The following is a 21,891-nucleotide window of genomic DNA, read 5'->3' on the forward strand; positions in this document are numbered from 1 at the left end:
GCGGAACCACTGAGACATGTAATGCTTGTTCCATTACACGATGAGCCAAAGATGATACATACGATAGATAAGATCAGGACCCCATTACATGAGACATCAAGACGGAGTCTGTCTCAAACTGGGTTCTCCTCTTGAAATATTGAGTTAGATGAATTTACTTTAAAGAAACTGTGCAAAGCACAATGCACATTCGTTTCACTCTCTCCGATGATCATCATTTACAAGCCAAAAGATGATCACTTCAGATCGAACAAACAGGTACAATCGATTCGCAAAGTGATACATATTTTATAAATTCTACATGCAGGTCTATATGTACAGCGTGTCATAACGCACGTGTGATCCTTTCTGCAGCTTGTTTTGAAGTGAACACTCCACAACATCACAATAGAAATCACATTCTGGTTGATATATAGGGGGGTGGTTTTGCATGTCTCTTTGTTTATACAGAATGTTAAAGCCTCCTGCCTATTGAACATGTTGAAAAGTCCGTGGAAGCAGACGGTCTCAGCGAAAACTTGCTGGAACGTGACCGTGTCTTTATGCTTTTCGGGAATATTCTACATGACCATGTTTGGAGATAATTTATTCACGGGGAATAGTCTGGAAGTTCTCCTTTCGTTTGTGTGTTGTGTCGCTATACCAGAAACCTGACAAACCTCCCCCTTGATGATTCACGACATCGCACACTGAACTTGTTGCGACGCGACTACTATACACCGTCCAGGGAGGGGAGGTGACACCTCCCTGCACAGTCTATGCATTGCTAGTACACAATGTACTACACGGCACGCGCCGATGCGATCTTTTTATGACATCACTGCTAACCAATCGGACGCGAAGCTACTTCCACGTGTACTAGGACAATCCCTGATTAGCGACGCAGGACACTCTCGCTCAAGGTATACAGCGTTCAATGTACGGTATTGTGCCTATTCTTATTGCGTGCGCTTCTATCTGATGGTCATAGCCCACTGACGCTGACGTGCAGTTGTGTGTAAAGATAATTTTTCGATTTATGTAGTTCCCTGAATAAAAATAAATAAATAAAAAAATAAATGGTATGGCTTGGCGGGACGCCTTACAGGAGAATGAAAACCTAATACCAGTAGATTACCGGATTGCATCAATGTCTATGGAACACATCAGCAAAGTTTGAGGAAAATCGGTCATTCTGTTTGGGTGCCGCCATCGCTGGATGAGAAGACTACAACACTTTAAAGGACAAGTTCACCTTCATAAACATAAGGATTGAGAGAATGTAGCAATATTAGTAGAACACATCATTGAAAGTTTGAGGAAAATCTAAGCAGACAATCCGTTCAAAAGTTATGAATTTTTGAAGTTTTTTTGCAGTACCCGCTGGATGAGAAGACTACTGCAGTGTATGAATAACTTAGATGTCACATGCGTACAACAATATAAGGAAAATATAAAGAGAATTTCACAAAATTCCATCTTTTGAAAAAAGTACACATTCCCCTGACTCGTTACCGATAAATGTTATGGGTAATATTACTCCCCCTGCCTTTAGAAAGAGGCAAGTCAATTGCTCTTTTATTATGCGAAAAAAGTGAAAATATGTTGAATTTTCTTTTATATTTTCTTTATACTGTTGTACGCATATGACTCACAAGCTGTAGTACTCTCCTCATCCAGCGGTTCCAACACAAAAACTTTAAAAAAATACATAACTTTTGCATCGATTGTCCAATTTTCCTCAAACTTTCACTGATGTGTTTTACTAATATTGTTGCATTTTCTCAATTCTTACGTTTATGAAGGTGAACTTGTCCTTTAATAGTGACGTCATGTACAGACGAAATAAGGAAAATACAGGTGTATAACGAAAAATATCATGTCTTTCACTTTACTTGCATTATGAAAGAGCACTTGATTTACCTCTTTCTGAATACAGTGGGAATAAAAGACTGTTAGTAACAATAAATCAAAATTAATGTGTACCGTCATGAAAAAGGACATTTAGTGGAATTCTCATTTTTCTTCACATCAAAGTTCTACAGTAACGTCACAAACTGTAGAATTCTTTTTATCCAGAGATGGTGGTCCTGAAAGAAAAAAAAATCCTTAATTTTTCAATGCAGATTGTCCAATTTTCCTCAAACTTCACGGACTTGTTCCACTCTACTAGTATTCTATCACTATACTCGATCGCGTTTATTTTGGATTCGTTCTCTGGGTTCGGTTGTCTTTGTGTCTTGTGTGTGTGCAACTGTCAGTGTGTTTGTGAGTCAAAGCTCAAAGGAGGGGCTGGTTTTCATTGTACATGTACAGTCCTATTTTGTCCTTTCATGCAATGGACTGGAATCAAAGTGGAACCTGGAAAGACATGGAGGCAACGCTGCTTTGCAGTCCTAACCTCAACATCTCCACCCCCCACCCCCCCCCCCCCCTGAACACCCCGGATGTGCGCAAGGACATAAACACTCACACACAATCATCCACGCACAGTCCCATTCATTATATGCAGCCATACACACATTGCTGTACTCTCACATTATCTGCATGACATTATGCTATTACAGGGGATGATACCGATATTGAACACTTGTCTGCCTTCTGATTTTCTGGAGTACTAGGGATTTTACGGAAGGCTTTGTTCATTTTGTATGTCAATGTGTTTGTATCATTACTGAAACAATTTTCCTGTGATGTATCACTTTTTTCATTTATTTGTCTGTCCGAGATTTGGCCTTCTCTTTTTGTTATTGTTTGTTTGTTGTTGTTTTTTGGAGGTCATCATCAGACTTTACCTACAATATGGGCCTACAGTATATGTATACATTACATGTTTGGATGTTTCGCTGTGATGTTACAGAAGATGAAATTGTGTTTTTAAGGTAAATGGCAATTCAAAAGCATTGTTTTCAACAGGCAAGATTTGTTCATCCAGTCTTCTATTTACTTATTTACAAAAACAAAAAAGGTCACCATAAACATTGTGTTGTAGAAATACAGGTGTAAAAAGGGGATGGCTAGTAACTGATCAGTGGGAATCAGTGGGAATGCTGAGGGATGATTGTTCCAATCCTTGTGGGATTCATTTAAGAGTACATTATATATCTACTGTTGTGTGAAAATTATTTGCTCCAGAACAGTCTCATATTCAAGTAATGTGCAGATTAATGCCCCGTCACTGACCAGGCACGCTAACCTGGAAACATTAAACTGCACATTACTCGAATATGAGACCGTTCTGAAGCAAATAATTTTCACACAACAGTAGATATACAATGTACTCTTAATGAATCCCACAAGGATTGGAACAATCATCCCTCAGCATTCCCACTGATTCCCACTGATCGGTTACTAGCCATCCCCTTTAAGCAGTCTATCAATCCCATTCACACTGTACATATCATGCCGATCATTCAATCTTCTACGAACAGAGCAATGAAATCAAATTAACGATTTTTCTCTCATTTTTTTTTTAAAGAAACAATCATTTATTACGACGATCACTCTTGCAAAGTACACTGTAGGTGAAACAAGGACTTTAATAATGCAAACATGAGAACATTAGAGGAATTAAAGTATGCTTCTTGGAATATAAGCAATGTGCATGCAAAAAACAACAAAATATCCACCAATTGTCTAAAATTACCAGGACAAATGAATGTTGTTATGTCCTGACCATCCCTGGGATAAACACTATAAAAGTACAAGATAACTCTTTTGAAGCAAGATGCTGAAAATTAACGACAGTACACATCACCTTAGCCTGACCCAATCTTGCGATTGCTTTCACTTGTTTCAAACAAGGTGATTTGTAAATGATGGTATTTGCATTTCATGGCAGTGTTTACTTCTCTGCAGTCTTCTGTGTCTGAACCTCAAAATGATGAAGCAAAGTAGGTGTGAGAGTGAGACACTAACATTGTCCACCACAAACATACATGTGTATTATTTAAAAAAAAAGAAGGAAAAAAGTAAATAAAAACAACACTGTGGGTGGAGGGAATGGGTTGAATAGATCGTGTTAGCACCTGTTGATTTGCTCAGGAGTCTACAAGTGCCATCTTTGCCACCAATCGTTCAGCAGAAAATCTATCACACTGTAGTGTTTGCTTTGACTGGATATAGCTTCAATTTCAAAGCACTATCCATTGATTCCTTCTCCACTCAACCAGGCTGCCCCCCCCCCCCCCCAAGAAAAAAGAAAATAAAGAAGACCTGCATGCTAGAGCCGTTTCTGTATTGTCCTGCAGTCAACCTGTATAAAGTAATGAACACAACAGTATTTACAAACCAAAATACATTGTACATAGGGGCAAAGTCTGATACAAATATATTGTACACGTGTCATTCACAAGTTAAGAATATTCTATTTGATTTATGCATCGTCAGCGTTATAGTCCAACCTGCTTGAAGGTACAAGTTCATGATACATGTTTTCTATGTGTTCGTTTGCTTGTTTGTTTGTTTGTCTTTTGGGAGGCTTCCTGTGCTTCTATATTACCACCATAGCACACATCAGCAGCTTACAAAGGTAGTTGTATGTGATACACATTTTTATTCTGACATCTTTGCCTAAAAAATCAAAGCAACGTGGGGAAGCTGTGATCATCAACACTATGAGACAACATTTTTATTGTGGAAAAAAAGTACCATACATTGATTACAGTAATAGGTTGCGCTAAATGTGGAGATGTAGTTGTGTTCTATGCCTAGTCATCAGTAACGACAGAACAAAAGGTTTATTCATGCCACAGAGCACCCAAAGGTGACCATAAAAGTATGTTCGCTCAGAGCAACAGTGCTTAAACTGTGTAAATTGTTAATGCTAGTACAGATCAACTCTCCTGATTTTAATAAGAAACAGTCTTTGAAGAAAATGTTAATTTCAAGAAAGAAGTTCACTGGCAACTTTTAGTAGCTTCCAACAACAGAAAGCAAATAAATGCACAAGTATGCAATGAAAAATGTTGATGAGAACAGTATGAAGTAGTATCCTCCAAGCTATAGTTACCATCAAGGACACAATTTAAATGACCAGTACATTTAAATGATAAGTACACTGTACAACTGACAGTTGTACTTGTATGTAGAAAGAAGCCGATATAACACATAAAAATCATTGCTCAGTCGGCACTACAGCGTGAGAACCACTGTAGCTCCTACACGCTCATCAATATACAAATGTAGCATGTATTGCATAATTAGCTGCATGTGTAGAACAAAACTGCAACAGGTTCAAGTCAGGCTCATGATAGGATGGCATATAATGCCATTTGTTGCAGTGCCACATGGACATTAATGTGACACAATGCCTCCTTGGGATAACAACAGGAGCTACCTACATAATGAGGATGAACCAAAATTCAAAAATCTTCCCAACTCTTCTACATCTTCTGCAGTTGTCGCAGAAGTAGATTGTCTAATAACGGCTTTCTTCTTTAGAGTACTCAACATGCTCTCAGACTTACCCAAGGGTCCTTTTAACTTTCATGGCTTATTCATAGGCTAGTTAATCATAATAGTTAGAGATAGAATGTAGCAATAATCATTGCTGTACTGCGAAACACATATGCATAAAAAAAATTGGCCTTTCACCAACTTCATGCGACATGCAACATAATGTTCCTACACACAGATGTGGAAAAAAAAAATGTTTAGTGAGTTTTAGGGTGTACAAAAACAGTGTGTCCTCCATAAGACAGAGAACACATTGTACTTTGAATTCTCATATAATGTCTATTGCATGGGGGAAAACGGGGAGAATATGTTGGACACTGTACATGATAATTAATCTTTTTCTGAGGTAATCAATACTAAACTACCACTGATATGCATAATCATCTTTGTATCATAAAAAAAAGTACAAGTCGGAGCTCGCATTGGACAAAGTGTACATATGAAGTACATGTCAGGTATATATGGCCTTTTTTACGATCAGTGGTGTAACTTTTGTACTCGGAGGGTCAAAATTTCAAACAAAATATTTTTTCATTATTCTGTTTGATTCCTGTTTGAAAGTATTCAAATTTTTGAAAAAATAACATTTCAGACCTTAAAGCTGAAGGGTTATTGGTGTAATTTAAGGAAAACCCTGGCACCTGAAGTAAATTTAAGCAAAATTTTGCTTTCATGAATTGCACCATATTGACAAAACTCTGTAGTCAAACTTCACCATGCAAAGTTTATATGGTTAACAACAATATATAGTTTGTGAATCAAAACTATTTGGGGGTTGAATATAAAGTGAATTTTTAAAAAAATACATCAGATTTATAAATTTTTGCTAAAAATACCAATTGACATGCAATTTTTAAGATTTTAACTATTTATTGGAGGGCAGGCCAGGTCAAACTCTTACTATAACAAGTCTTTAAGAAGGGCTACCTTCCTATGTAGGTTAAATAAAATTCCAATCATTTCTTTAAAACTTGGATTTTTCACACATGGATGTTTCGGAGGTGACAGTTAACATATTAGAATGTTTCGGAGGTGACATTAATATTAACACTCACTTTTTTTTTAGAATAAGTGACAATAACACAAAAACTTCTTCTTTTTATCAATGTTTTTAATAATTATAACTCGAGAACAAGAAATTAACTCCTGTTTCAAGCAGATAAACCACACAGAACAAGTGTTTTGTTACACTTCATTAATTAGCATGGGTACCGGTAGTGTGCCTTCCATTTGGGCGAAGGATGTAAGCTAAATATTGTAATCTGAAGAAACATGGCATTTCATTTTCTACCTTAACTTGAGATGAGGGTGTGAGATCATTTTAGTAATGTTTCTTTGCTCTCTGAACATTTTATTCCACAACACCAGGGAAGAATCACTTCGTTTCGGAGGTGACATTCAATGTTAACATTGTGTTAGAATATTAATTTACAGTAAGAATATGATGGACATAAGCTAGATATTGTAACCTGAAGAAACATGGCATTCCATGTTCTACCTTAAATTGAAATGAGGGTGTAAGATCATTTCAGTAATGTTTCTTTACTCTCAGAATATTCTATTCCACAACACCAGGGAAGAATAACTTTGTTTCGGAGGTGACATTCAATGTTAACATTGTGTTCATGTATTCATATACTATGTCCCCCCCCAAAAAAATTTACAATTAGACTTTTGCATTGATAGCACCCAATATGATTAAATCAACTAAATTCTACTTTGGGGTCTTAAATTATAACATCTTAGCTCTATTTTGCAGAAAGCCCCAGTCAATTTGGTTAAGTGATCTCAAAGAAATGTGGATTGTTATAAAGGATGTCAGGAGTCTGATTCTTCCAAGTTCAGCACTTGGATGCTCTTGGAACTGCATATTAATGTGTAAGCACAATATACAGAACTTGGAGGGAAGGGAATCCTCACATGCTCTACAAAAATCCTCAATTCTCTTTGACCTCTGAAGCAAAGTGAATGGGGTTTTCTGTAAGGCGTGGGCAATGAGTTATAGTTTCAATCCCTTACATTGTATTTTAGATTGATTCACTATCTTTAAAGTTATCGTTGCGGAGGGTACCACTGTAATTTTTTGGCGGGGACATACGGTATGAATACCAAAGGCAAAAATTCTTATTTGACTTGTGTACGTTTTTGTTTGCAGGTAGTTTTATAAATACATTAATTCAAGGATGTTCATGAATTCTTCATCATCCTTGATAGCCACCATACCAATGTTATGATACTGGTGAAAGGTGTTTGGTTCATCTGGGATAAATTTTCTATACACCAGATTCATTTAAACTGTTGACATTACTAAAATATATTGTACATTTTTTGAATTGATTGAAAATTACCTGCAAATCATGCATATTTAACAGTCACTTTTGAGAGTAAAAAGTATATGATAAGAAAAAACATTTTATTGTTTTTGAGGTGACACAACACAGAGACAACCCAACTTCTCAGGTGTTAAATATTTAGTGAACATTCATGTCTTTCCTCATAGCTTTAATTTTCAAATATAAGCTCTTTCTTTCAGTTTTTACTTGTTATTTTGTTTGGTTATTCTCTTTCATGATAATGGATACCAGCTCATATTTTGTTTGAGATTGTAATTCATACTAATCTTTAACAGGTTTTTACAGTTTGGTTAAGACAACAGTTTGTGTTTCCCAGCTGAAGAGAGCAGCATAATGCTTTTCTGTGAACTTGAGGGGAAAATTTGTTTTTGTTCAGTAATTTTCCCCATCAACTTCACAGAAGGTCCCGGACACAAACTGGTCTCAAATAAACCTATAAGGGACCGAAACTGGAAAAGGACAAGTTCACCTCAATAGACATAAGGGTTGAGTAAATATAGCAATATTAGTAAAACACATCAGTGAGAGTTTGAGGAAAGTAAGGCAATCCGTTCCAGAGTTATGGATTTTTGAAGTATCTGCTCAGTCAAAGCTGAATGAGAAGACTTCTATAGCTTGTGATGTCACATGTGCACAAAGATATAGAGAAAGTATCAAGAAAATTCAACATTCTGTATTTTCATTTTTCTTGCACAACAAAAGAACACATGACTTCTCTCTTTTGGAAGGCAGGGTGAATAATATTGCCCTAAAATACATCAGAAGCAAGTTCAAGAAATATGCACTTTTTTCAAAAAGTAAAGTTTTGTGAAATTCACTTATATTTTCCTTATATCGTTGTATGCATGTGACATCATACACTGTCGTAGTCGTCTCATCCAGCAGTGATTGCGCAGATACTTAAAAACCCATAACTTTTGAATGGATTGTCCAATTTCCCCCAAACTTTCAATGATATGTTTTACTGTTGAACATTTGCATTCACTCAATCCACATGTATATGAAAGTGGACTTGTCCTTTAAGAAACTATTTTCTTTTCCTTGAAATTCCAGTACTTAAAGCCAAATTCTAAGATAAAACATAATAACAAAACAAGGTAAACACCTCATCAAAAGTACTGAAATAGAACTACAAATTTTGTTTTTTTTTTTATCTTTCCCTTTCCAGTCCTGGGGACTTGTTCCTCTGTTCACTTTAGTTGTCACATAACTTCAATAATCTTAAAAAATACAATGTCATAAACAGTTGGTTCAACTTGGAAAATGTAATAGTTATTGTCATATTAAAAAAAAAAAGTCACATAATTTTGTTTATGATTACCACATTGTACATGGAAAAACAACAATTCAAGAACAAGTTGTGCACCAGCTATAGGCATGTGGCCTTTTTGTGGAGTTTGATGATTTGATGATTTTTTTTTTTTTTTACATTCTTTTTTTTAAAGATTGTGGACTAGGGCATGCATGAACTGCCACATGTATTACTTTGGTATCAAGGGAATTCTGGTGAGCTATGTATACAAAAGTCACTTCTGTTGTGATAATTTTGTAGTATATTAAATGTATTAGAAAATGTTAATAGATAGTGAAAAGGAACTGAAGTCTTGCCTTTCACTATCACATAACAATATGGTGTTAACAAACAATGTCACCTCCGAAACACAAGAAAAAGCAACCTACAAGGAAAGCTGTGATTGGTAAATCTTCACAACTAAATTGCTTGTTGGAAATCAAGCTTCTAAGATGAAAGCATCTATATGTTTACTTAACTAAAGCAGGAGAAATGATCTTGATTACAATATTATATATACAACAGATGGGTATATTTTGTGCATTCTCATTGTTAAAAAAAGTGAAAAAATGTAAATTTGCCCTAAAACGTACAGTCTAGTAATAAAAACAAGAGACCCGCGGGTCTAGCGCTCACCTGAGTATCGCAAGTTCACCTTTCACGCAGTCACTAATCTAAATTATTTACAGCTCCACCAAAATTTGACCAGGCATTCTCAAGTAGAAGATGAAAATGTACAATAAAGGCCCAATTTTTTAAGATTCCTTAATTTGGGGGGATTGGGGCCCCCTGGGGCCCTCTGGGTGGGGCATGGTGCCCATTTTGATAAATTGAGATCCTGACCCCCTAGGGATGCTACGTGCCAAGTTTGACAAAAATCCATCATGAGGTTTTCAGGAAGAAGATGAAAATGTACAATTCAGGCCCCCATTTGGACCCTTCCAACCACCCCCCCCCCCCCCCCCCCCCCCCCCACCCAAGAGAGGCACCCCTGGATCTCCTATGAACAAACTTGAAACTACAGTCATTAATGTACTCACTCATAGTATTATCTCAGCTCTATAACTTCTGATTCTAGAGAAGATTTATAAAGATTCCTTCATTTGGGGGGTTTGGGACCCCTGGGGGCCCCCTGGGTGGGGCATGGTGCCCATTTTAACAAATTGAGATCCTAACCCCCTAGGGATGCTACCTGCCAAGTTTGGTGAAAATGGGTCATGGGGTTCTCAAGACGACGATAAAAATGTACAATTTAGGCCCCATTAGGACCCCTCCTCACCCCCTCCCCTGGGTGGGCACCCCTGATTCTGCCATGAACAAACTTGAAACTACAGTCATCAATGTACTAACTCATAGTATTAACTAAGCACTATCACTTCTGGTTCTAGAGAAGAAGATTTTTGCAGAATCCTTAATTTTGGGGGGCTTGGGCCCCCTGAGGGCCCCCTGGGTGGGGCATGGTGCCCATTTTAACAAATTGAGTTCCTAACCCCCTAGGGATGCTACCTGCCAAGTTTGGTGAAAATGGGTCATGGGGTTCTCAAGAAGAAGATGAAAATGTACAATTTAGGCCCCATTAGAACCCTTCCCCACCCCCCTCCCCTGGGTCCCAAGGGGGGCACCCCTGATTCTGCCATGAACAAACTTGAAACTACAGTCATCAATGTACTAACTCATAGTATTAACTTAGCTCTATCACTTCTGGTTCTAGAGAAGAAGATTTTTACAGATTCCTTAATTTTGGGGGGTTTGGGCCCCCCTGGGGGCCCCCTGGGCGGGGCATGGTGCCCATTTTAAGAAATTGAGTTCCTAACCCCCTAGGGATGCTACCTGCCAAGTTTGATGAAAATCGGTCTTGGGGTTTTCAAGAAGAAGATGAAAATGTAAAAAGTTTACGCACGACGCACGACGGACGACGCACGACGGACGACGGACGACGGACGACGGACGACGGACGACGCACGACGCACGACGCACGACGGACGCCGGACGAAGGGCGATCGCAATAGCTCACTTGAGCCTTTGGCTCAGGTGAGCTAAAAAGAGTGAGAGTGTGGTAGTTGATTTCTCCACTTTCAGACTTATGTTACTAAAATAAATGAAACCATTGGAGTACATGATATGGTTTCTCTTCAACAGAAATGAACAAAAAATCTTGTTAACAGTGTTTTGTCACCTCCGAAACAGTAATTTTTAGCTTTTATTGAATCTTTTATTAATCCCTAGAAAATTCTCACTTCCTGTTGCCATATTACTATTGTCATCCAAAAGAGATTCCTGTCAATTGGACAGAATCAAACAAAATTGCTTTGTCTTCGAGAAATTATCAAATATAATATGCCTGTTGTTTCGGAGGTGACAATTGTTTCGGAGGTGACAAGTGTTAACGGAAAATTGTAAATTGCTCCGAAATGAAAACAACAGGCTATATTTCTACTACCTTCCTTCAGAGATAATGTGAGGGGAAATGTTACATTTTTGCAAATGTAATGTATAACTGATGTCAAGAATAAAAAAATTAAATACATAAATCTGTTGTCTCGGAGGTGACAGAAATGTTAACGGAAAAGTTACATAAATTTATAAATGCTCACCAAAATATGATAAGTTATTTGAATTAAATAATCTTTGGATCAAAGTTAACTCAGATTGATTACTATTCTGTTTTGATGGAAATTAGCAAAGTTGAATTTCAGAATTGTGAACAAGAGCTAACTCAAAAGAGGGGTTAATTGTTAACGGAAAATGTCACCTCCGAAACATAAAGTTTGGACAATTTCAGTATTTAAAGAAGACAAAGCAGAACCTGGTAAACATAATAGGTCTTAATGTTGGATACCTGTCTATCACAACAGCAACAAAAATAATGAAAAGGAATAAACAATTTAATTTGCTAGCTCTGACAAAAATACTATGTCAGAGTGAGTACACCAAAAGTGTTGGATTTCAAGCATGTAAGTGCCTGCCACATCTGAAAGAAAAAGAGAGGAAAGTTCATTAAGGTACCCAAGGTAGACACTGTGGGTGGTAAGTTTATGAGAAAAAATAATGCATATCTGTCAGTGTATAAGAAAGTTATACACCAATTAGTGTCAATACTGCATTTTACACCACTGATTGTAAAAATGGCCATATACAGTGTATCACACTTCTGGTATCTGATGTCAGAATCCAGTGAGATGGGTACAAATACGTACGTGCAAACATTACCAGATTACTGCATTTGTTACAATAAACAAGGAGTAAACATTCACAAAAGAAATCTTGGTGCAATGAGGATATATGTTATCCAAACCTAATTTGCATTTTGGCATAAATTGAACAGATATTAAAACTTTGTACATCAAGACTGCTTCCTAAATTGAGAGAACATAAAATGCACCACCACATCTGCTGGTGAGGTTCATCTGGGGACTTCACTCCAAAGTATGTACAACCCTGCAAACGTGAAGTTCACTAGGATCTGGAGCGGCTGCAAAGAGAAAAGGCGGGAGAAAATGAACAATGAGGTTAGAGCATTTTCATTACATATGTTCACTCCAAAAACATGATCAAAGGTCATATCCTTCACTTGTCCATGCCATTAAAACACAGTTGTGAAACTATTTCCAAGAAAGCAAACTATGTATCATTTACACAACAAATACCCACGAGAACTCCCAAAATGTGTAATGCAATGCACTCTGACTGCATGCTGGAAATGACTGCAGATTACCCAATGAAAGTGATTTTCTTTAAATATTTACAATTATTCACTTGTGAGCTATGTGCAATAGTGACAGCCATGCAAAACACAGGAGAAAAAAAAATCCGAAGGCTACTAACCAAATAAGTTACTCAAACTATGACTGATCAGGTCCCATGTAGATATGATCATCATTACATAGCTCACTAAGTTGTACACAAAGAAAACGTCTCAAGTTTACGATATTCAGAGAGAAAATAACTGACCTACATTAACAACAGCTCACATTAAAAAAATATAGGAAGGCAAACTAAAGAAAAAAAAAATGGATATAATAACAAAGATAAAGTTAATCTGGGGCCTTTTGCATAAAACTTTTACCTGAGAAAAACTCAGGTTGATATTTAACAGAAAATTTTCCAGTGTTAAAGTCAATGGCAGCATCATACTTATCCAAGTCTTCATTTCTTACCAGAATTTTTCTCAGGATAAGCGGTTTATGCAACAGGCCCCTGGTGTAAGAGCACTATATGCTGGTTAATAGGCAGCTAAATGGCAGCATGAAAGGCCCAAATGTGTCATCGGCAACTGATGTTCAATTCACTTTACCAAAATGTGAATATTCCAGAAGACAAACCCAATTTTTAAAGTGCCACCTCATTTATCTTATTCTTTACAAATACTGCTGGAATCTGGTCAGTAGGTCACAATGGTTATTTCCATACGCTATTTTCGTGCTTGTCCAGTATGACTGAAATGAAGCCAGAATAACCGGATTCTATTGACAGTGGGCACATTGCGCATGGATTGAGAGGCTATGCATTTCTGACTTCGTCTCTTATCCTCACAACACTGGTGGCAGAAAAGAGACCATACCTCCTGCTACGGCTCCTGCTTGGGCTTCTGTACCGGAAGGGACTCCTTCGTGGACTGCGGCGGCGTGGGCTGCGTGATCGAGACCTGGATCGAGACCTGGATCTGAAGAAAAAGAGACATATGGGCAATGTCATCTCAATTCCCTATCTCAAAAATCCAAAACAAAACAAAACAAAGCAAAAAAAAAATCTTAAATCAAATGTCAGACTATCCTCTCCGAACTCAGCCCTGGTAAGTGAGTTCACGGTTAAATGTGAAGAAGATCCAAATTACTTCAGCACAACCTGGTGAGCACATGTTGACAGGAATGACTACACATGTATCTGAACGGTTTTGCGTATGTCACTTCTGTTTGTTTCATATCAAAAGAGACATGTGCATTCCCTCAAAACACATATAAGGATCGAGTATTTGAATCAACCTCATGTAGCTGAGAATTGAGAACATATTACTAGCCACAATTTAAAATACCTCGATAATAAACCTTCAATGTGAGCCATCTCATATACAGCTTTATTAACTCAAATGTTCGCAAAAGCACAAAAAAAAATAATAATAATTTTACTTCTGGTTCCTGGCTCTCAACTACAACTAACATTCTTCAGGATGGTTCACAATCATTGATGTTCTCTGCATGCTTAAAGTTGCTTACTCCTGCATCAATTAAGACATGCAATATATTTTTCCTGATTATTTCACGAATGATAATTCTTCAAAATGATGTAGCAGATTTTTCCATGCCTTTTTTGCTATACATATAAAAGATCTGTGAATTGAACTGCACTGTAAAATAAATTCCCTCCAAAGAATTATGACCTGAATAAGAAAAATTCCCTCAGCTTTAAATCTGAAACTTTTAATTTTGTTTTTTTACTTTTAAATTAGGCGATATGAAAAATATGAAAACAAAAATTCTGCATGCAGGCCAAATGAGTATACCTGTGTATAACTACACTCTGCATCGACTAAAAAGATTATTAGGAAATTCATACAATTTTACACTAAGTAAAAAATTTCTTCAAATACCAATGAATGAAATTAAGAAAAGGAGTACATGTACAATACTTTTATGATTGAAGCACAAAGCCTAAGTACACATAAGTTACAACTCCAAGATACTACCTGCATATTTCAAGAGCTGCAAAAAAGGTGACATTGATGAATTGGATGTGAGTGTTGACATGAGGAAAAAGAAGAACCATCATTACAGGTGTGCAGGGAAGACAAAAACAGATTGACGCGCTGGGGGAACTCTTAACTACTCTGCAGCCTCGATGACACAACTAAAGGCCGACTGATGGATGCCACACTGGTGGGTCGGCTGCCTTTATTCTACGGCCACTGACAAACCCTACAAGTCCATGTGGTGATGGAGAACGAAGTGTGCCTCTCCTTTCTTGTATACGATTTGACCGACATGGGGGCATTGTGGGCTGACTTGGCTTAGTGGCCGAGATGCCCAGTGATGCCGGAGTCGCAAAAAAGCCTTTGTCGCGACATTACTTTTTACAGGCCCCGGGCCGGTTGAGAATATTTGCCGGCTTTAGATTTTGCATGTGGCGGGCTGTGATGTGCAGCTTTAAGAAGTAAGCGACGAAGCTTGTGAGAGGGTGGGAGGAGGTGCGAAAGCTGACCCACTGGCGGGGAACCTAATCATGTGACGCTCACGCATGTTGCTATCATCGGTGAGCCGAAAGTTGGAAGAGCGCATGGTGCTACATTGATGCTACTTTGTTGTTTTGCACATGAAGGATTTTCAAGGCGGAAGCAATGAGGGCTGTCAAGAGGCGCGAACAAGGAGAATCCTGGAGAAGTTAAGCATGAAGTTGTTTGTTCAATAACGATTTCCTTGATATGACAGCCCTACTCACAAATGCAGATTGTCAATGAAAGAAGTATCACACCTAACACCTTCCCTTTCAGAAATTAATAATATAAATTTATGGAACTACACTATTCATTGACATCACACTTTGCACTTGCAAAAAGTTACATTGTGAAGCAAAGTGGCTGCATTTCACCAAATACCACTAGCTTGTTTATCCTTCATTATTGGGACATTTTGATTAATCCTATGAGGAATGGTCACAAGATTACAATGAATTATTCTTTTTTTTCTGTACTGCTAAAAAGAAAAATCAAACATTGAAATGAAAATCACTGCTTACTGCTACACATAATCTGTATCAAAGTTAACTGAAAAATCATACAGAATTTGAAAACGTAAATCAAATGCAAAAGGAGATAGAAAAACACCGCATTTCTTAATTTCAAACTTGTAATGCACGGTATGTGATAGTTACATCAACTCTTACTATAAATAATGGAATGTACAACAGATTAGTCAATCACAAGTATTTCATAAAATACCTACATTCAATAAATGCTGAACCCAAGCTGTATTAAGACACAGATCATTGTTAGTTTCATTTAATAACTAGTACAAAAGTAAACTTTGATCTTAATAAAAGGAACAGCTGACACGTTTGTGATGAAATGTTTGTAGTGTACAAATTCATGACTGCATGTTAAAAGGACGGTATAGTATTGGTTGAAGCGAGAATTCAGCTTTAACCAAAACCGCTTCATGAAATTCTAAAGAGCATACAATTCTAAGAGGAATTCAAAGTTTATTTGATGAAAATCAGTTTTGAAATAGCCGAGATATACAAAAACGAAGTAAAACAAAGCAATCCCAATAAAAAGTGGGTCCTACTGTTTATTAGGATCACTTTGTTTGGATATCTCAGCCAGTTAAAAACCAATTTTCATCAAATAAACTTTGAATTCCTCTTAGAATTGTATGCTCTTTCATTAGTCCATAAGAGGTTTCTTGTCATCTCAAGAAATCATTATAAAAAATTTTTAAAAAGCTGGAAACCTCAAGCCCCATCTCAACGGAAACTGTACCATCCCTTTAACTTTCACTCATATAAGGTGAGATTTCTATATATAGTAGTGATGTCATTATCAACACAAAATACAAGGCGAATCTTTCACAAGGAAATTCAATCCTTTCTGTTTTGAAAATAGTTAATTCTAAAATACCATCACATGGAGTAGCTGTATACATGCATCTGTTGCAAACATGTGTACTTACTCAGAATAACGTCTCCGGCCACCACCACCACCACCACCTCTTCTGCGACAATCCCGGGCAAAATGTCCTCTCTCTCCACACTCATAGCATCGCTCATTTTCCCTTAAAGGACCCCTGCGGCCGCCGTAAGAGCTGCCACGGAACCCACGGTCACGGGACCTCCGTGGCTCTCCACTGGACATCTCCACCCTGAGCCTTACACCACAGACAGTTCTGTATAAAAGACAGTCCAGATAACCACAAAATTAAAGCAGGGAACAGTTTTTTAGGACATGCTTATAGTGCACTGCAGGAACAAGCATACATAGGTAAAGATGAAATCAGTGAAGTTAAATGGATCTTCAAAATTTTGAATGTCGATACATGCTGTGTTGTTGTTGTTGTGTGTGTGTGTGTGTTTTTTTTTGTTTTTTTTTTTTTTTTTGGGGGGGGGCTCTTTTTTATTTTTGCATTTACAAGCTACATAATAATACAATTATGAACAGCCAACAAAATTCTGTTGCTTTCTAGTTATTGATGGTAATTACTTTTCGGCATCCCTACTTATACAATGTAAAAGATAGGTGATATAATAATCATTATAATGGTAGAGACACAGGGATGTACGAATAGAAATTGCGCAAAAAATGATGAAATAAAAATGATAATGACTCGACTGGCCATGCCTGGCTGCTAATGTGATATATCTACTAATAAAGAATTATACTTATAAGATTATTCCATTTCAGTTTCATTTTTGTCGGAATTAAGTGGAAAAGTGATAAAACTGGCTTTCCAGGGGGGTACAGTTTTAAACATTTTCACAAGATACAGCTCTGATATACACTTTTGAACATACAGTGTATTTCTGGACGGGATTGACTTCTGTTTTATATGATTTCATTTCATTTAATGAATGAACGAGCAAAATATAGCCAACGTTATGTCAATGCTCAAAATGAATCTTCAGATTGCTCAGCAAGACAGCAGCATCAAACCCGGCAATCAAAGGCACAAGTGCATCTGTGGAATTCTTTTTTACAGCAATAGAAAACTGACAAGTTCTGTTTAGATAATTATAGCCAGTTGGAACTCCATCTCTTAAACCTCCTTGATGCTAGACACAATCTGTCACAAGCCATGTTCAGACGTATTTCTAGTAAAATTTTATGGCGCAGCAATTAGGATCCAAATTTATGCTCATCTTACCACGACTCTGTGTCCACACGACGGTCGTGGGAAGAAACTCCAAGCAATTTACCACGGCCTTTGTGGGGATCACCGTGGAGGGTCGGTGTAGCTTCCAGAAGTGGTAGCGCCGCGCGCGTCAACCATACCATTGTTTTTTACCAGCAGCATTCATCTTCTCCATTCTTGTTGATGAGAATTTCTGAGTGCTAGCTTCTCCATCGCGATAGACTAGGCTAGAATTGTACTGCACGCGCACGTGTACTCGCATTTGACTCCAGAGATTTACCTAGGTCATATAAGGTTTGTAAGGTCATAGACACTCCAAGGGCTTGTCCGCATGGGCAATTTACTCCGACCAGCTAAACGTGCTAGCAAGATACTCTTGGAAAAAAAAACAACTCGGGAGTATATTGGTCGGAGGAAGAGGTCATGGTAAGTTCCCCCGACCAAGGGAAGTTACCACGACCTTGTTCAGATGGGCACTACTCCGACCTTCCTCCGACAAAGTTTCCTCCGAAGTTACTCCGACCAAAAACTGCCTCCGTCTGCACGCAGCTACACTCGCACAAAAACTGTTGCTCACTTTCCTCACCTGTCATCTAGGCCCTTGCAGGCATCGAGTGCATCTCTGGAATCTTCAAACATTACGAACGCAAAGCCAGGGGGGTTTCTGGCCACCCAAACGTTCTTGACATGCCCATAGTAGCTGAATGCTTCTTCCAGTTCTGTCCGGCTTGCACCAGATGGCAGGTTGCCAACATACACCTTGCACTCCAGAGGACCAGGCGAAGCACCCCTTTGGTATCTAGACATAGTTCCTAGTCCTGCAGTATACTCACTGTTATGGCAGAGATGGAAAGTAAAGGATTATTGCACCACTCAAAAGACTGTTCAGTCCATATTGTCCCTTTGAAATTGTTCCATGACTGCAGCACCATCAATTCACTTAACAAATACAGTCTGAGCAAGGATTAATAGTTCATGGTGTGTTGTAGTGCTTGTGAGCTCTTCTTCCTGAAGAAAAATGTACAATCGTATGCGTCTATTCTATGATTGAAGGCATTTGTTGAAATTGCAGTAGAAAATGTCAAGATGGAACAATACATCTAAAATAGAGAAGCACGAACAACAGGAGACACTACATGTACAACGTACATCGAGAGGAGAGTGGTCCTTTGTTCCTATTGATCAGTAGGTAACAAACAAAACAGCACTGCTATCAACATGCAAAAATCCATTCTGCAAAATTGTGTAAATATGAAAAGATATAGCACACACCATGTTGGGTGTCAAATACTTCTATAATAAAGAGAAAAGGAAGTTGATACATACACATACCTATGGTACCTGTCGGGACTTCACATGTAATCTACATTCAATTGACCAATATCAAAAGAGTGTGACATTTTTGACGATGGCAGATTGAAAGGAGGCGAGAAATACATTGCTGTTTCTTTTTGTCGTTGTTACAGCTTTTCTATTTTTTTCTTTCTCTTTTTGTATGTGGAGGAAACATACACACATTTGTACAAGAAATTAAATCTCTGATAAAAACCAAGAAGTTTTCCTTGCAGTATCTCATCTCTCCTCCCCTTTAGCCCTCATCTATTTTGTCCTATCCATTTCTCCTCTCCTCTCTCTTACTACCCGAGTCTGCTCAATCACACTCATAACAAACATATCTACATTACATTTGTCGCTTACCTTAACTAGACTGAACACCAGATGTTTGGACCTCTCAGTGTTTGGATCTTGGGTTCTTCTCTGTCTGGTGGTCTACCAGTATGTGCCTGCCAAAGAAAGTTGATGATGCACATTTATTTACCTAGAAATATTTTTGTTCTGTGGAATAAATTTATTATTATTTTTTTTCCTTGCAAACTACCCCCTACTAGCTACTTGGAGGGTCGCTGGCAGTGGTAGTAACAAATGAAGCACTTACTTGCCAAAATGCACACATATTACCAAGATTCATTTTAACCGTTCAGTGAAGTGGCATCTCATTGTTCTAGTGTAATGATCCAGTGCAGTTGGTTTATGACTAGAATAGAAACAGCATGGTATGGTGGGGTGGCAGCACCATTTACAGTGTATTGTTTAAAACGGCACAAGTGTCAAATGATCACCTTTCTGCAAGTCTTGACATTGTCATTGAACAGAGCTTGTAAGACGAGCGCATAACCAGCAATCTTGCACTTATCAGGCATCAGGCATCGTGGTTTCGACAGCGTACCTTCCAATACTGTGTGCGTGTGTGTGGGATTTCGTGTTGGGATGCAGTGTGTGTTTGTGTCAGTCAGTGTGCAGTGTGTATATGTGCGCATTAATGATAGCACTATGAATAAATGATAAGATGCCACACCGTTGCTCCATGCATGCTCTTCCCTGCGTGGCATGATTGAGCAGGAACAACTAGATCTACAGACACATATATCCGGCAGGGTGCTGCGAATGATGGCACACTAAGCAACGCAACAGTGCGAAAAATTTTGTCCTTCATTTGTGATTTTGACTTGATAAATGAATGGATACTGCATTAAGCCATTTCATATCTCAAGCACGGTCAGGCCTCAGGGATCACTAATTTAATTTAGCAGCTGCAGAGGGCATAAGTCTATGTTATCTACAATATTTTTTGTACTTCTTGTCCTCGGGCAAAATTATTCTGTGAAATACGTTAACAGGGGGAATCCACAAAGATCTTATTCCACTCAGCTCCGTCAGTCTGTTACAACGTACTGTCTGCGTCTACACAACTAGAGTAAATTTATATCTATTGATTAACGGGTAGTGGTAACTGCGACCAGCCCAAACACGAAGCCACTTCATGCACACACAAGCCTCGCCTGCGCGGATGGGTACGCAAATTGCGATGCGGTGGTGGCATGGTGGCAGCGGATGGATTCGGAAGGAGGCGTAAAAAGTACTAAAAATCAATGACAATGACGTCAATGTGATTGTTGTCAGTTGTGGCTAGCTAGGATGCTCAAAAATGGAAGCTAAAGTATCGACATAAATTTTACATTTATTGTGTAACACTCACAGTTAACCGTTAGAATCTATAGCAGACTTCTTCACGCTTTGGCAGCAGAATTCAGAATCCAGAGAGCTTGAGCCCGGTTGAGTGTGAACCTAACGTTAGTTCGCTGACATAGACTAAAGTTTACTCCTAAAGTCGCAAAGAAAGCCTTTAATTTTTAAAATTTACGTTAGTGCTTAGGCCTATCAAAATTAGCCTGCACCTGCGGATGCGGCTTGCCTCTCATCAGACAAAACAACTAGACTAGATAAAGTTTACTCTAGTCCGCTACATTGGCTTAATAGTAACTTATTGGCTTATAGTACAATGTACCTTGTTGGGCAGCGTTGGCTTGCCTTCACTAAAGCTTCAGAGCTAATACACTTTCAATAGAGCCAAGTTATGCTGCAGTTCCATATATAATTCCACTCGCACTTGACTCGCTTTCTTTGGCTTGGCCTTATCTATATAGACTAGTAATCATGTTGGGTTGAGACACATTTTGGTTATCTTTGGAGTTCCTTCTCAGCGATATTCAACGTACTATACACTTCTACACCACACTTCATATGATCTAAAGAACATTAAATAAATATGAAGAGATTTTAAGTATAAATATTATAAGCAAAATTTATGTTTCACAGAAAAAATGTCCTACTTACCTTACCTTTTCACACGACCACGCTGCACCACACAGGATATATCTACGCATGTACCATAGCGCTATGGGATCCGGATTAGGTTCACGTTCGCGCTATGTGCTAGCTGTATACACCAGCGCTGTGTAAGTTCCTCACTACTAACGCACGTTGTGCACGCTTATAATCAGACACCCGTATGTAGGGCATGCACGCTGGGAACGTAAGCTATCCCAGAATGCCTTTGAACTTATATCCGTCAGTCAAGGCCAAAGAGAATTTTCCCCAGTCGAAGAATCTCTTTGGTCAAGGCGCACCCTTG

General features: G+C 38.2%; 1 protein-coding gene across 3 annotated transcripts; it reads right to left on the minus strand.

The window, feature by feature from the left end:
* Nucleotides 1-12,218: 12,218 nt before the first annotated feature.
* Nucleotides 12,219-21,635, minus strand: LOC139732173 (serine/arginine-rich splicing factor 7-like). Of its 3 annotated transcripts, none has more exons than XM_071643044.1 (6): nucleotides 21,594-21,635; nucleotides 19,617-19,702; nucleotides 18,505-18,750; nucleotides 16,743-16,955; nucleotides 13,643-13,744; nucleotides 12,219-12,553 (listed from the first exon to the last, which is right to left on the minus strand). In XM_071643044.1, the coding sequence occupies exons 3-6, from the start codon at nucleotides 18,723-18,725 to the stop codon at nucleotides 12,538-12,540; spliced, it is 552 nt and encodes a 183-aa protein (XP_071499145.1). In that variant the 5' UTR covers nucleotides 18,726-18,750; nucleotides 19,617-19,702; nucleotides 21,594-21,635; the 3' UTR covers nucleotides 12,219-12,537. The 3 variants fall into 3 exon arrangements, with proteins under 3 accessions (XP_071499145.1, XP_071499146.1, XP_071499147.1); XM_071643045.1 differs by having other exon boundaries at nucleotides 21,599-21,620; XM_071643046.1 differs by lacking the exons at nucleotides 12,219-12,553; nucleotides 13,643-13,744 and adding an exon at nucleotides 14,763-15,447.
* Between the last annotated feature and the right edge of the window lie 256 nt (nucleotides 21,636-21,891).

Source organism: Diadema antillarum, unplaced genomic scaffold (assembly GCF_040938485.1).
Source record: "Diadema antillarum isolate AM-2024a unplaced genomic scaffold, OU_Dant_1.0 seq00000403_RagTag, whole genome shotgun sequence".
Classification (NCBI taxonomy): domain Eukaryota; kingdom Metazoa; phylum Echinodermata; class Echinoidea; order Diadematoida; family Diadematidae; genus Diadema; species Diadema antillarum.